Source organism: Manis pentadactyla, chromosome 4 (assembly GCF_030020395.1).
Source record: "Manis pentadactyla isolate mManPen7 chromosome 4, mManPen7.hap1, whole genome shotgun sequence".
NCBI classification, from domain to species: Eukaryota; Metazoa; Chordata; class Mammalia; order Pholidota; family Manidae; genus Manis; species Manis pentadactyla.
The window spans coordinates 14,991,429-15,008,811 of NC_080022.1; the positions used below are offsets into that span (position 1 = coordinate 14,991,429).

General features: G+C 39.4%; 1 protein-coding gene across 11 annotated transcripts in view; it reads right to left on the minus strand.

Annotated features, from left to right (window-relative positions):
* EIF4G3 (eukaryotic translation initiation factor 4 gamma 3) overlaps positions 1-17,383 on the minus strand; it is a 406,522-nt gene that overhangs the window by 39,228 nt on the left and 349,911 nt on the right. For all 11 annotated transcript variants that reach the window (XM_057499810.1, XM_036914545.2, XM_036914543.2 and 8 more), the window contains 6 exons: positions 8,882-9,028; positions 8,219-8,455; positions 7,108-7,212; positions 5,201-5,333; positions 2,231-2,325; positions 171-264 (listed from right to left, as the gene is read on the minus strand). In XM_057499810.1, coding sequence (XP_057355793.1) covers positions 171-264; positions 2,231-2,325; positions 5,201-5,333; positions 7,108-7,212; positions 8,219-8,455; positions 8,882-9,028 — 811 coding nt within the window. The remainder of the gene's footprint in view (positions 1-170; positions 265-2,230; positions 2,326-5,200; positions 5,334-7,107; positions 7,213-8,218; positions 8,456-8,881; positions 9,029-17,383) is intronic.

The following is a 17,383-nucleotide window of genomic DNA, read 5'->3' on the forward strand; positions in this document are numbered from 1 at the left end:
ATGAGGAAACCTCAATTTATGTTAGTCAGAGAGGGACACCAGCAAGTTTGGGCATGCTTAGTCTACAGACCTTTTCCTACAACCCTCACTAAATAACTGTGGGACCAGATTGTATGGTGAATGCTGAGAGACCACGTCCAGCTTCCCAAGAAGTGACACTCCCTGCTTACCGGTCTCGCTGGCCTTTGCTCCACCACTGCTGCCTTTTCCCCAACTGCCCAGTTGTGCTTTAGGTACCAGCTGAATTTTCTCATCAATTGTGGGCTGTAACATAAGTGACCACAGTAAATTATAGGAAATATTCTAGAAGAACAGTTTATCTTTTTTAATTTCCAGTGGACTAAAACCAATTTTAACAACAAAATTCTGCTTGAAATGCCAATTTATGAAACATGAATCATGACTGTTCACATTAAAGTGGATTTCTTGTGTTTCTGAATCACTTCCTTGGAATGCAGCTTCCACAAAACCCAGTTTGAAGCCACTGGTCTGGACAGTGTATTCAGTTCCTCTAAGATAGTGTACTAGTTGTCAAATACAAGCAGTTTCTAATGATTCTTCTACAATAATGCCCAGTGATTTAAAAATTAATTTAAAAAAGGAATATACAAATACTATAAAATCAACTCATTAATCTCTTCACATCATCGTCAGAAAATGGGTCAAAAACACAGAAAGTTCACATTTTAGCAAAGCCTAATGTAGGTTGGGGCTAGGAGTGAGAGTATTCAATAAAGGGGAATAAGGAAAAAGAATAGAATGTTAGACAAGAAGTTAAGGTGCCTAGTATCTCCAGGGTTTAACCCTCCAAGCACAAATTTCCAGCAAGTGAATAGAATTACAGTGTAATACACATTACAAAACACACAGTAACACAAAAGCTGTAATCAACTCTGTGTAACAAAGATGTTACTATATTGTGACAGTGCTGCCTTGCTCTCTTGACATGCTTTTACACAAATCTCTCCCATTTAACAAGACTTTAATGGTTTTGAACTTCTTCTAAGATGTAGTGTACCTATAGTATAACTATCTGAATATACACAAAATTTATTTAAAAATTTACATATTTTTCAAAGTATTAAGGAAATAATGTTGCAAGTTTAATACTAACACTAGTCTTTTATATACTGTTAAAACACAGGTAAATCTTATTAGGTATTGATATAATTTTCAAAGGTGTTGGGGCTGGTGTTGGAGAAATTCTTTAAGCATAAGATTTTCATTAAAACTGTTTCTTGCTGGAAACTAGAATTATCCCAGCCACTTCTATTTAGCAATATAATTCAGAATAGTACTCAGCAATAGAATTCCTTCTCAAGACATAAACATCTAGAGGAATGTACCATAATCTCAGAGAACAGAATCCTGAATAATTAACATCAAGAGAGATCCAGAGAGTGAATGTTCTATCCTGAAGAAATGCTTTGATAAAACCATGATGATGCAAATGACATAGCCGATCATCTTCCAATTTCCTCAAAGTCTTTTTCTCAGTTATCTTCTTTCATTTGATGTTTTCATATTAGCTTTAGATTGTCTTTAGTATTCCGCTGTCAGGTTGCCAATTTTCAGAAAGGATCAAGCTAGACCTGCAAATTATTTGTAAGACCCACTGGGCTGTAGAAGTTTCCACTTTTATAAAATGTAATTCTGCTTTCTCTATGTTCTCCAAGTTCTTCACCCTACTTAGAGATCATCTTTTATTGCTGAAAACATCTGCTAAGAGAAAATTCTTTCCTCTTATTGCCCATGGATTTCTTAAGAGAGCAAAGTACAGTATATTAAATCCTTATCACAGAATGATTTCAAGTAGGTCCTCTGTGATTTCTTTTAGGCCTTGGATATAACAAACCATTAATTTCTTTCATTGTTAGACTTAAATAGGTAGCTGCTCCTTCCCCCAAGCTAAGAAACACTGTATAAAAGCTGAAAACTTGACTATGGCTTCTGAAGTATTTTTATCATCTCTCATATATTAAGCATTTAATAACTTTAAGAATTAACCTAGTCACTTCCTCCTTAGTAATCCCTCATAAAATAAAAAGTACTAGTGCCAGGACAAGTAGGTAAGAACATGCCGATCAATGCTGATTTTTAGAAAAGCATCTGTATGAAAAAATAACCACGCCATAAAATCTACAATGTGGCTAACTTATGTGAGCAAGAAGTAATTTTGAGGGTTATGTTTTGATGCTGTTTTAAGTTGTATTTTAAATGTCATACTCACCTTAGTGATTTTCAGAAACTTTGAGGGGTCCAGTACCCGACTGTTCTTGGCCCCTTGTACGGTGTTCCAACCACCTTCATCCACTCTCTGGGCACCTGTCGGGAGAATGGAGTGAGCCACTCTCTCATCTGTCTCAAGTCAATTTGACAATGAAAGAGTGAGCAGTATTTTCAATTTAGCAGCTCCAATCAAAACGAAGGAGAAAGGCCAAAGAAACTGTTAAAGCCTTGCTGACAGTCTCCAATAGCCACAACATGAAAATATCAAGCGCAAGCACTCTCCTTGTGTTGGCTTTCCCATGAAACATTACTGACCTAGAAGAAACAAGCTGATACAAATGAATAGAGATTTAGTGCTACACAAGGGAGGGCCAAATCTAGTCTTCACAGAGTTAATGATTAGAACACTTAGGAAAAATCACATAGAAATTATTTATTCCGAAGTTTACTTTACTTAATGGTGTCAAATGACACAGTACACTTCGATCATTCTCCCTGAACCTGCTACTCCAACCTTTCAGCTGCTCAGGCAGAAACCTTGACTCTCATTCCTCCTACTTTTCAGACCCATTTGTCAGCAAATCTGGCCACTTCGACCTTTACAATATATTCAGCAGCTAGCCCCCTCTAACTACTACAAACACTACCAATCTGGTTGAAGCCAGCATAGTTTCCTCAATTAGTGTAAAGACCCTCTTCATTGGCAAATCTGCTTGTAAGCTATGTGACTCTAGTAAATCAGGTCCTCTCACTTCTTTGCTCAGAACACTTCTGGTACCTCTCCAGCTCGCGCAGAGAAAAAGACAGATTCCTTATAAATGGGTTATAAACTCTAAATAAACTGGATCCCTGCCTCTCAGACTCCATCTTCTACCACTCTCCTCCTATGCCCTTGGCTCCAGCCACACTGGCCTCCTTGCTATTCCTTGAAAATGCTGCTTCAGGGCCTCTGTACTTACTTTTCCCTTTGCCTAAAACCCTCTGTCCTGGATATCCACATGAACAAACTCCCTCACTTACTTCAGAGTTTTGCTTAAACAATACCAGCTTTAATAGGCTCCCCAACCTTCGTGTTTAAAATTCCAACCTCTACTCACCAAGCCTTGCACCCATTCCCTCCCTCTCTGCTTTTTTTTATCTGTAGAACAAATTTATCTGACAAAATCATATATTTAAGGACTAATTGTATTTTTCCCCCTGTAATATGCAAAATGCATGAAGGAAGGAACTTTGTCTCTCCTGTTAAGTGACAGGCACTGAATAAATATTTGTTGTATGAATGAATGAATGAATGAATGAATGAAAGACCATCAAGCTGTCTATTCAAAAGCTCTTCTGGTCCTTGTGCTTCTTGACTTTCTCTGTTCTTACATTATGATCATGTACAGCCTGGCTTCCTCCTTATTTCTATGATACTTAAATCCCAGTATTCCCTCCTCTCCACTTGTTCTTTATGTGTCACTTCTTCAAGACTTCCTTTCCTCCTTTTGTGATCTGTGGACATCCTCCATGGCTTAGGCTTTCATATCCCCTGCAATCTGGTTAAGTGAAAAATAAAGGTCACTACCTGAAAGACACTGTGCTAGGCAACTAGGGTGAGGAAGGTAGATGTGGTGTCTCATGAAACTTAAAAACTACACCTTCTTCCCTGGAGGAGTCATCTCTCATAACTTCACTATGTGCTCTACTATGCCTGTGATGAATAATAGCTAATGATCATTGAGCATTTATTATGTCCTAGTTGCTGTACTAAACACTTTATTACTACCTCATTTCATCCTCACACCAACCCTAGGTACCCTTATTAGATCCATATTACACATTAAGTGACTTAACAAAGTCAAACACCTAGAATACAAGAGAGATGAAACTCAAACCCAGACAGTCTAGCTCCAGAGCCCAGGTTTTCAACCGTATGACCCAGTCACTACCCCAGTCACTCAACTGCACAGTGGACAAAGGAGCCTTCTTATTTGGGCGCTCTACTGTCATCTCAACAAAGGCCCAAAAGAAAAACGATCATTTCCCTTCTGAATAAGTTTCCTCTTCCACTGTTCCAAAACTTACTCAATGGTCTTTCTATTTTCTCAAGTGTAAAATGCCTTGTAGTTCATCTTTCCTATTTGTTTTTCTGCTGCTTTTTATTCTTTTTGCTACAAAGTCTCACCTCCTTCCACGTAGGATTTCAGCAACAGCAGCATCTCTGAGCTCAACCCCTTCGATTCACCATGTGAAGAGCAACAGACTTATTTTATTTACATTTCTCTAGCATGACATTATTCCTTTGCTCAAAAACTTTCACTGGTCCCTTAATGTGTACCAAAATCAAAAGTTCTTAATCTAGCTCCATCCTTCCAGACAAACATTTTTCCATTTCTTCTGAACACTTAAATTTTGCTTCAATTGATGTTGTCTATTTCTCCTTACAATATTTAATTTTGTGACTAAAACTATTCCTTCCCTTCCAAATATCTACCATCCACCATCCACCAAGACCCAGTTCAAGTGCGCCCCTTTTCCTCAAATAAAGATTTCTTCCAGCTATCTTTCTTCTTCTCTGAATTTTAACCTCAATGCAGAATACATTTCATAACTGATATCATCTTATGTTTATTTGACAAATGTTTCTTTTATTAGTTTTGACTTCCTAGATGAAATGTAAGCCTTTAGACAGAGGAATGCTATCTTCACCTCTTTTTATATCCCTTACTAATAAAGAATATATGGAAGATGCTTAATAAAGTCTTCTTAACTACTAACTCTGAAGTAGCCAGAGAAATCACATTTACTTCCTGCATTCTCTGCTCTACTTAATAACCAGTCTTCAGGTGATAATGCTTCACTTACCAACTACCACTCTATTCTTTGGGTTATTCTTCCTGGTCTCCCTTCACACCTAAATACAGAATTCTTACGTATCTGACCCTCAAAGTTCCATTTCTCTAATACCTCAGTGGACTCCACCCCTCACCTGTTCTTCTCTTCTCTTTGGTCATGAGCTGCTGGACCTTCCTTTGCTCTTCTTGTTCTTCTATTTTAGCCTCTTTATGAATCTGTTCAATAGTTTTAGGCCCTTGATCTGCTCTTCGAGATACCCAATTACACTAAAAAGGAAAAAATAAGGTTATTGGCAAGTGTGGTTAAAATGAAAGTTCCTGTGGCTAGGATTCTCACCTGGCCCTGGTCAGCTAGCTCACTACACATGTGTCGGCAATACATTGTTATTGACTCTATATAAAGAGCTCTGCCCAGTGCTCTGGGTGACATGGTGGCATGGCTGCAAGGCTGCAGGAGAGCAGAGGACAGAGAGGCCCTGAGGCAGAGACCGCCGGCTTGCTGCAAGCAAACTCACTCTGAGTGAATGATATTTTAGTGATTGACCTGCCACTGTGGATATAAAGTTGGGTATAACCCTTTCACCCCAAGAACATTCTACTGTCATTTCTTTGGCCACACTGAATCCATAGTGAACTTGCCCGGGGCTGAAACCCATTGGCAAGAGAGCAAGACGACAAAAATAGAAACTAAAAATTTTTGAAACTCTATTTTATACTTTTTACTGCAAGAAAAGTATAAAATACATATAAAAGTTGATACTGTGGCAGTTTTTCATCTGTCTTACACATGGCACTACGTGCAATCTGGAGAAGAGAATTAAAGAATGAAGTTCTCAAACAACCCTGAACTGCTGTATACTGAGTGTTCTAACAGCAGAAGGATTAAAAAGAGTGAAAGGCTAGCCCAGGTGTATTTTTAAAAAATTACTTTGTATGTTTGAAAGGAAGAGAGAGAAGAGGCATCAGCAAACGTCAGCGTTCTTCCACCATGCCTTAACCGGGTCACTGCCGGGCAGCTCTTCTCACCCCCCACGGGGTTCCCGAACTGCGGGTGACAGCAGGCTTCTTCCTCCCATATTATGATTTCGGTGACTTGCACAAAGTGTCATACCACTTCACCTTTTGATTATCCTTTTTACTAAGAACCAAACAAGCTATCTCCTTACAGTAATACTTCTCCCTTTCCTTCCCTTCCTAGCTATAGTCTCAACATCTAATATAAGTACAAGTGGTTGAAGGCATGGGTGAAGAAGTTTTTTATACTTATTTATACCAGTTAGATGCAAGGATGGCAAATAGGTTTAAATCAGCATGAAAATTTTGATCAGCTGTAGTAGCTCTGGTACTAAGAAGGAGCTTAAGGTCACAGCTGGGCTTAGCAAGATAAAGAACCTTGGGTCTGGGTACAGGGCAGGAAAGAGGTGAGACCTGTTTTCACTTTCTCTAGTTTAGAGTCAGCTGCAGTACATTCCCTGCAGGAGGTTAAAATAAGAAGAGAAAAAAGAGGTGGTAGTGGTAAAAACTGTACCTAGTATGAGAAATGAGGGGGGAAAAAAAGGCAGCAGACAGGAGGGTATATAGGAAAAACAACAGAGAAGAAAATATCAACATCTCCTGTGAGCTGGGCCCTTTACATAATCACCTTATTGATCTTTAGAACACATCTGCAAGGAGGACAACATCCCCATTTTAGAGACTAAAAACTTAAGGCTGAGGGAAGTTAAACATACTCATTTTGAAGATGAGGCTTCCCAATTATTTAGCATCCTAAAACTAAATAGAATTAACCACAGTTTGAATTCAGAATGGCTGACTTCAAAACTGCCACGTGGTTTGACAGAGTAAAGAGAAGAAACACAGAGCAGGCACACACACATGCCTCTGTTGTTGCACACAGCTCTCTTGTGAGCACTGTGTCAATTCAGATCTGAGAGTCCTGTAGCAAAAGCATTTCATTTCTACACATGTCAGTCCCAGGACATCCTCCCCAACCCAATGCCTTAAAGAGAATGGATGGTAAGCTTATTACTTTTCTACTTACCAGCCTTAGGTCTATCACATCCTGAAGCATGAATCGAATCCTAGATGAAGTTTTCCTTTCTTTCACAATTTTCTCCATCTGATTAAAATACTGGTCCATACGTGGCTGCAAGAGATAAAACCATTAGTATTCCTGGCTGAGAAATTTCAAATGTAGTTTTGCCATGCAGAATTTTTAAATGGCCTGGGAATATAAGTTACAACCAAAAGGTAATGTGGTAGAATTTTTAATTGAACATATGACACCCAAAATAAAGGCTACATATGTTAAACAGCTGGCTGTGGTCACGGAACTAATTACAAGCCAAGAGAATATAAATAAAAATGTCCTATTGCAGCTCCTCAGAACCTTCCTTGAGAGAGAGGTGGCTATGTTCTTTGACCCTTTCCAGTCTTCTCTGCTGAGAATAATGAGGACAATGGTGCACCTTGGGGATGACAGAATGTGAAGTTGGAGAAACTGGAATTTTTTTTATCATCTCTGAGCCACTGATCCAGCCTCAGACCTCTTACTTCTGAGCTTTACTTATATGTGTGAGAAATAAATCTTGTATAAACCACTGATATTTGGGGTTTTCTGCGATAATCAAACATAATCCTAGCTGTTTCAGATGTTATGAAACATTTCTGACATTATTTCTTTAAAGCATTTCTCATTTCCCTACCCCTTATTTGGAGAGCACCGTGTTTGAATTATATTATTTTAATGATTTCTTGCATTATGTTTACATAGCTATGTCATTAATGAGAGTATAAACTGAAGAAAGCTACCGGGTGTTCTTCATTTCTGTATCACCATTAGTCCTGGCCCACAGCAGTTTTTCTCCCCTTGTTTCTGCCCATAATTTGCTATACTCACAAATGACCTGTCACACAGGAAAAGGACAAGGGACAGATTATCTGAACATTCACAAATTGGCTTTTACATCACTTGGGACCTTCTTCACTTGTGACTTTCATGTAAATGTGCTAAGGAGCATGATGGCCCACCACTGACCATAAGAAGGGCAGAAGGAGAAATACGAACAGCCTCGAGTGCGGGGACAAGACGGACACTCGATAACAAAACTGACGGAGTCCTGCCAGAGGTTTTGGAGATTCTGGATTTTTACCTTTGCTTTCTCAAAGTCCAGGTCTTTGCCAATGGTGGTGAGCAGGCGGCACAGGCACTCCAGGGATTCTTCATCGTGATTCTTTAGCAGCTTCACCACGCAGTCATGCATGATGGCTTCAGTGAGCATTTTGAGCTTGAAGAGTTCTCCGATGAACTTGATGTTACCAATGGATCTCCGCCGGGCTTTGTCCTTAGCTTCCTCCAGTTCATCGTGAAGCCTCGTCCTCTCCTCTGGCTATTGCATAAGAAGAGAAATAGAACCTTGATGATGAAAACTGTTCTGTACAATATGTGCTAACAATGTATGGAAATTCATGGTCTTTATCCTTTCTGGGATCAGGGGTACCCTTTGAGAATCAGACTGCAACTACAGATCTACTCCTCAGAAAACTGAACTATACCAGAAGTTTGCATCCACCTCAGATTTCTGGAACTCGGTATCCTCTGTGAAGTCTAGGCTCTGAATCCCTATCTCAAAAGGTTGGGTTGCTCTAGCATCCAGCACTAAAAAGAATAAAGCAATCCTCCACATTATAAGAGTGTCTCCACATGATAAAAAGGCCACTGACCCTCTTGAAGGAATAGGCAGATACAGTAGCCAGCTCCAGGAAGATTCTGATAACAAAGTGCACAAGCCCCATCTTTCGGTGAAAATACTTACAGCACTGGCAGCCTCGAGTTCTTTCTGCTTCTTCTCAAAGACATCATCATCTGCTTTATCTTTTTCAAACTCCTTCTGGCAACGGTTCAGTAGCAGCTTCCGGAAATTCACCGTGTTACCAGGCTTGTCTGCCATGGGTACTTTCAGCTGCATCCAAACAGGAAAAGCAAAAGCGTTTCTTAAAGATTAAAGATATTCAATGATACTCTCAAAATATTTTTTTTTATTGTGCAAAATAATGCTGACAGAACCACAGGTAAGCATCCTACAAGAGGTACACAGCTTCACTTCAGGCATTTCATTTCACTGGTAAGCTGTCTTAAATTTTATACAGAAAAGATACATATTCCTCTCACATAAATGTACTGTATCTTTTATGGCTGATGTATCTCTAGCTGACTTTGAAACCATGTAATATTATTACAACTGTAACCCTGCAAATGTCTAGACCTTTTTAACTCTGTAGATTTATTCTTTTGTTTTTCTTGCTACCACTGTAGGTACTTTGGTTTAAAGGAACAAATAGAAATGACATATAAAGCAGGGGAGAATTTCATGACCAAAGGAAAAGTGTTATAGGTGAGATCCTTACTGGAGAAAAAAGCAGAAGAGGGAACACATTTGAGGATATCTGAGCTATCTTGTCCCCACGGGAATGTTGTAACACTGTAATGCCAGTATTCACCCTATCAATGTACTATGTTTACTGATTATTTCCTATGTGCCAAAAGAAAACACTAGTTCTCCAAAAGTTCAGTCACTTTGATAACATTCTTTTGATATAAGGAAAGACGCAGACTGGAGGGGAAGAACCACTTGGAGGCAAGATGCTTACAAATCTATTTCAAATCCAAATCTATTAATAAATCTGTTAATAATGTTTTCTAATAATTACAATAGCCCATATCTTCAAGGTTACTTATAACCAAATACAGATATCCTTATGAACATGCTGAAAATATAAAGAAAGCAGACTAGTGCAGTGACTGATTAAAATACTCTATTTTACGACAAAATTCCCCTGAGCACCATTTTGAGCAGCAATTGCATAACACGGCAAAATGGTTTTTCTGGAATTGCAAAGTGGCTCCCGAAGTTCTGAAATGCACGGCCTTTGCCCTAGGTTCAGCGAGAGAACTTGGTAAAAAATAGGCTGTTTTGTATTTATACTCACAAGAGTTAATGTTAACAACCAGAATGGACTTGGAGAGCGGCTGATCAAGGCTGAATGGCTAGAGAAACATCTTGAGAACTGAGGGCTAAGATTCTATAGTATATCTGCACTAGAACTGATGGTACACTCTCCAACATATTCCCTATGACTTACGAAAGATCATTTAACAAGTCCAGTTCTAATCAACCAAGGGATCAAGTGTTTCATTACTCTCTCATCAGCAGGAAACACTAACTTAAGAGAAGATCATCTAATACTTTTTTAGACATAGAAAAGCTAACATCTCCAAATTTAGGCCATACAAACACAAGTGACCATATACAGATTATTTCATAGTCAGACCTATACTACTATCACACAGGAAGGTAGGTGCTTAATTGACCTTCAAGGAAAAAAAAACACTACATGAAAGCAAAGATTTTGCAAAGCAAAAGCCAAAAGTACATTCTATTTTCTACTATATAGAATTCAGAATTCATTACAATGCACTACAAAAGAGAACCAAGCATATCCATAACCATGGTGGCAAATAACAGAGCACCAACATGATATTAGGTTCCACAACAAACTAAAGGTTCTAAAAACTACCAGTCAAACCCAATTTGCTATTTTATAGGAACACAAGTAAACCAGTCAAAAAGTCCTACTCAGCTTCTCAGCATATTCACCAGCATTATCTATATAAACACTAAGATGTAACTGACTAATAAGATAAAAATTACCTGCGCCACAATCAACCCACCTTGAAAAAAGGTTTCCTGCATTATGGATTTTACTGTGTAGAAAATGGGAAGATTATAGGCAACAATACGAAAATCCAAGCCACTGTTGTTTGGTGAGAGGGACCAGAATTAAAGAGTCTGAAGGACCAAACCAATATAGTTTGGTTTATACTAACAAGTAGAAATGACATACAGCAAGGGAGAATTTCCCTACACAAGGCAAGCCTTCTATATCTTTTATACAGGGAAGGCTCTGTTGAAAGAGTTGGGTTAAGTATCAAAAGATTTGCTTACTTGCATTTAAACAAAGACAATTCTTCTAACCAAAGTCTCACTCTCATCCAAAACAAGGGAGGCACAACACCTGTGTCTAACTTACAGCAAAGCTTAAGGTTCCAATGAAATAGGTGTGGCGGAAGCACATTGTAAGTCATAGACAAGAAAGTTCTAACTGGGATATTCGAACACTGAAATTGAAAAAGCACTGGAATGTTGAGCATTAAAATCAGGGTTCGAATCCCAGCTCCATAACTAATCAGTTATGTAAATCTGATCAAGTTACTTCACTGAACCTCAGTCCCTTCATCAGTAAAAGGAGACAATCCAATGACTGTACATTGAGGGACATTATAAAGTAGCTTGTTGGAATGGGAGCTTTGGAGAGAGTCATAATCTCAGCTCTGCCATGTGACTTTGGCCAAGTTACTAACTTCACCTCTGTTTCTTTCTAAAGTGGGGGTGATAACATCTATCTCCTAAGACTATTGGATTGAGATTAGTCTAAGTAAAGCAAATAATAGTGCCTGCCACATAATTGAGTCCAATAAAATATAGCTATATTTAAACACTTTGAGCTGCATTGACATGTTTATGATTAAAAATTAAAGGTAATCTATATTGTAACAATGTAGATATTAAACAAAGCATATAAAAAAGTTAGTTCACAAACCAATTAGGGAGAGAACCACAAAAGAGAAATGAATATCTGCTACCCCAAAATGATGGCCATGGGACATTCACACATACAGGACAAAAAAAATATTTAGATATATTCACATGACAGTATTAAAACCAATTAACAGAAGGGCCACAGATCTGCAAGTACATACAGCTCAAATGAAATGCCCAGCTACACAACCCCCTACAGACTTGTTTTGGGACACAACCATATTGTTTTCGTGGAATGGCTAACATAGCCATGGAAGTATACAAATAGGCCAATAAGAATACATACTCAGTGAGAATGGTGATGCATGGTAATTTTTTTGTTCTTAAAAAATGATAAATCTAACAGGATTATGACATTACTGAGTTAGTATGTATTGTCAGTTGGACACTTATTGATCAGGACACCCAATGCAATTCTTTAGTTAGAACAGAACTAAAACAGCGGGTATCTTAGTCTGTTTGGACCACTGTAACAAAATACCAGACAGGATGGCTTAAACAATAGACATTTGTTTCTCACAGCTCTGGAAGCTCTAAGTCCAAAATCAAAATGCCAGCGGATTTGGCTTTGGGTGGGGGTCCGCTCTTCCTGGCTTGCAGAGAACTGCCTCCTTCTGTATCCTCGTGTGATAGAGAGGGCTCTCTTCTGCTTCTGATAGAGGCACTAACCCCAACATGGGACTGCACCCCTATGCCCTCATCTAAGCCTAACTACCTCCAAAAGGCTCCACCTCCCAAAACCATCAGAACAACAGAACCTGAGGGTCAGGGCTTCAACACAGGAATTGGGGGGGCAGTGAGGAGGGGGTGGGCACAAACATTCAGGCCACAACAATGGACAAGGTAGGTACTTGTAAATGTTGCAAAAATGAAAGATGATGTGCACCAATGAGAAAAAGACCTTTTTAGACAACCCTAATTTTCATTTAACAACAGCCCATGATCAAAACTAAGATATGTAAATATTTTAAGTGGGTTGTTTTGGGAGATGGTTTCTTGGGGAGCAAGGGAGTATGGAAGAATATTTTAGTCTGGCTTCTTCGTAAGCTCGATTTGCTGGAGAGCACCTACTTTTTCATATTTACACAGTAGTAAACTCTCAGTGTGACATTACATTACACTTGTAAACTGACAGTGTATCATCAAATATCGTGATAAGACCTGACCACATACCAGTCAGCCAGAAATGTTGGATATAAATGATGTATCAGGTAGTCATTTTCTTCAAGCAACAGGACCTGTACTGCTGATATATTTGATAGTGTTAAGGGTAGATACATTTTATCCCTAAAAGGATCAAACTGCCAGAGGAACATCAAGGGCTGTCAGCTAAGTATTAATTAAGGTAGTCAAATGAGAGATTAGAAAATGGAAGGCCAAGCCCTGGCCTTGCTCAGTATACTCAGGATTTACAATGCAGCCTCAGAACGTAAAGATGCTGGTGGTAACCCATGGCCCAGTAGCCATTTGATCCAGAAGATGTTCTGGTTTGAGGAAGGTATTTGCAAAAAGAAAGTATAATATGAACAAGTGGTACCCCTATGTTAACTCTAAAATGTGAAGTGAACAGCGATAGTCCAACTATAACTCATGGATCCACGGTGACATATTATCCTCTACCAGTGGTTATACCTGACATTAGCAAATCACCTGCTAAAACTGAGCATAACATTCTCTGTATGTACTGTGAAACACATCTACCAAAATGCATCCCTATTAGATACATCTGAAGAGGTATATAGTGCTAACGGATGCCCACAAGAATCAAAGGGGAATGGTCAAATTATGAAAGTGTCATTCACTTCTCACCAGTCTTTTCTTCAAGCATTTTTCACCTACTTCTCTAGCTACTGTTGTTGCCCAAGGCTGACTTTTCATATTTGCAATTCCAAGATCTATTTCTGAAGATATTTAATTGTGTCTCCCTTATTCTCTTAGTGTCTCAGTCCTGTCATTCTTTTCCCACCTTACTTTAAAGCAATTAAAAAGGGGCAACTTGGAGGAGGGGGAAAAAGATGGTGTCTTGATGAGGCAAAAACCTCCTCCCAAAGCCACATATAACATGAAAATACATCAAATACAACTAATCCTGAAAGAGCAATCCAAAGACTGCAGAATAGACTGCCTACATCTGGACAAAAGCGACAACTTCACAGAAAAGAGTATAGTAGTACAGCTGCAATCTGGCGGAACCCAAGCCCTCCCTTCACCCCAGCTCACAGGTGGGAGGAAGAGAAACAGAGCGGATAGGGAGTAGAAGCCCAGAACTGCTAAACACTCAGCCCTGGAGATCTGCTCTGGGAGCACAAATCCACATTACATGGTGCTCTGTAGATTAGGGGGGTTGAAAGCAAAGACAGGCAGAATACGTGGAGAGACTGAGATTCCAGCCTCTTGTGGAGAACAGGTATGCACAACTGGCCAGCCTGGACAAAAGAAAGGTGGGCACTTTGAAAGACTTCCCAACAGCGAGAGGGGTGCTAAAGGGGCATAGATAACACAGAGCTTGATGTTCAGGAGAAAGGGCAGGTGGACAAAATTGTCTCGGCACACTCAGCCCAGCAAGTTTGGAAGTTTCGAGAGCTTCAGGTGCTCCATCCCCCTGGTTGGCAACCCAGGCCTGACGTTCCCCACTGTGATATGCAGCCTGACATTGGTTCCACCTGGCCATCACTGGTCCACAAACCTTCTGCACCTGCCATTGCACCAGGCCAGCTGGAGGGAGGCCCTACCTACAGCACCTACAGGAATGTAGCACAGAGGCTCCTCCCTGTGCACTCGGTCCACTGGAACTGGCAGTGGAGGCAGGCACTGCAGGTGGGAAGAATGAAAGAGTTCTTTCCTCCCAGCACGTGCTGGTTCACTCGCATGCCCCCCACCCCAGACATTGCTCCAGGTGTTTGACAACCCAGAGAGTAGAGTTTCTGGGCACTAGAGGGCACTGCCTACACAAAGTTATTATTCCATAGGAATCACAAGAAAAATGAAATGACAAAAGAATTTTGTACAAACAAAAATACAGCAGACTCCAGAAAAAGGGCTAAGTGAAACTGAAATCACCAATCTTCTTGATAAAGATTTCAAAATAAAAATCATAAACATGGAGCTACGGAAAAATATTCAAGATCTCAGAGAGAACTTCAAAAAAGAGACAGAAACTGAAAAATACAGTATCTGAAATGAAAAATACAATGGAGGTATTTAAAACTAGATTAGATGAGTTACAGGAGACAGTAAGTGAAATAGAAATTAGAGAACAGGAAAACAAAGAAGCTGGGGCACAGAGAGAAAGAAGGATCTCTAGGAATGAAAGAATAATAAGAGCACTGTGTGATCAATCCAAACAGAACAATATTCACATTATAGGCATACTAGAAGAAGAAGAAGAGAGAGAAAGGGATAGAAAATCTCTATGAAGAAATAATTGCTGAAAATTTCCTCAATATAGGGAAGGAAATAATCTCTCAGATGACAGAAGCCCACAGATCTCCCAAAACAAGGAACCTGAAAGAGACAACACCAAGGCATATAACAATTAAAATGGCAATGATCAAGGACAAAAACAGAGTATTAAAAGCAGCCAGAGAGAGAAAAAAAATCACGTATAAAGGAAAGTCTGTCAGGCTATTAGTAGATTTCTCAGCAGAAACCCTAACGGCCAGAAGGGACAGGCATGATGTATTTAATGCAATGAAACAGAAGGGCCTCCAACCAAGAATACACTACCTGGCAAGATTATCATTTAAATATGAAATGGGGATTAAACAATTTCCACAGAAGCAAAAGTAGAGGGAATTTACCCCCCACATACCATCTCTAAAGTGTATTTAAAAAGGGACGGCTCTAGATGGAAGTGCTCCTAAGGCTAAACAACTGTCACCAGAGAATATAAAACAACAGTAAAGGAAGTAGACCAATTATTTACTAAGCAAATGCAAAACTAAATCAACTACCCACAAAGTCAGTCAAGGGATACATAAAAAGAGTACAGAATATGACACCTACAAAGAGTGGAGGAAGAAGAAGGAGAAAAAAGAAAAGAACCTTTAGATTGTGTTTGAAAAAGCATAATAAGAGAGTAAAGAGATAGTAAGGAAGCTGTCCTCGAATCTGGTAACCACATATCTAAAGCCAACAATGGCAATAAGTACATATCTATCAATAATCACTCTAAATGTAAATGAACTGAATGCACCGATCAGAACACAGAGTTGGAGAATGGATAAAAAAACAAGACCCATCCATATGCTGCCTACAGAATAGCCACTTCAAACCCAAAGACATACACAGACTAACAGTGAAGGGATGGACCCGTGCCCGTGGATAGGAAGAACTAATATTGTCAAAATAGCCATCCTGCCTAAAACAATCTACAGATTCAATACAATCCCTATCAAAATACCAAGAGCATTCTTCAAATAACCAGAACAGATAGTTCTAAAATTCCTATGGAACCACAAAAGACCCAAATAGCCAAAGCAATCCCGAGAAGGAAGAATAAAGCTGGGGGGATTATACTCCCTAACTTTAAGCTCTACTACAAAGCCACAGTAATCAAAACAATTTGGTACCATCACAACACACCCACAGGTCAATAGAAGAGAACAGAGAGTCCAGATATAAACCCACACATATATGGCCAATTAATATAGGATAAAGGAGCCACAGATTTACAGTGGGGAAATGACAGCCTCTTCAACAACCGGTGTTGGCAAAACTGGACAGTTACATGTAAGAGACAGAAACTGGATTATTGTCTAATTCCATATACAAAAGCTAAATTTGAAATGGATCAAAGACTTGAATGTAAGTCATGAAACCATAAAACTTATAGGGATACTGTGGCATCTTACTACAAAGATGGACAGTGACTGCAATGGGGTTTGGGGGGGGACTCAATAAGAAGGGTGAATGTAATAATCACATTGGTTTTCTTGTGAAACCTTCATAAGAGTGTATATCAATGATATCTTAATAAAAAATAAGTGAAGGGATGGAAACAGTTCATGCAAATAATAGGGAGAAAAAAGCAGGAGTAGCAGTACTTATATCAGACAAAACAGCTTTCAAAACAAACGAAGTAATAAGACACAAAGAAGGACTTTACATAATGATAAATGGGTCAGTGCAACTCAAGAGGATATCACCATTATAAATATCTATGCACACAAAATAGGAGCACCTAAATATGTGAAACAAATACTAACAGAATTAAACAGGGAAATATAATGCAATGCATTCATTTTAGGAGACTTCAACACACCACTCACTCAAAAGATAGATCAACCAGAGAAAAAACTGGACGATTAAAGATGGTGGTGTGAGAGGTGAGACAGAGGCCTCCTTCTAAAACCACATATAATACAAAAATATAGTTAATGCAACTAATCCTGAAACACCAATAGGAAAGAAGGCTGCCCCAGACTGCATACACCTGGAGAAAAAGAAAAGACCTGACAGAACAGGGTAACATACCAAAGCTGTGATGTGGCGAGACCTAAGCCCTTCCCTGACCCCAGCTCACTGGTGGGAGGAAGAGAAACGGAGCAGGGAGAGGGTGGAGGCCTAGGACTGCTGAACACCCAGCCCTGGAGATCTGCTCTGGGAGCACGAACCTACATTGCATGGTGCTCTGGAGATTAGTGGGCTTGGAAAGCT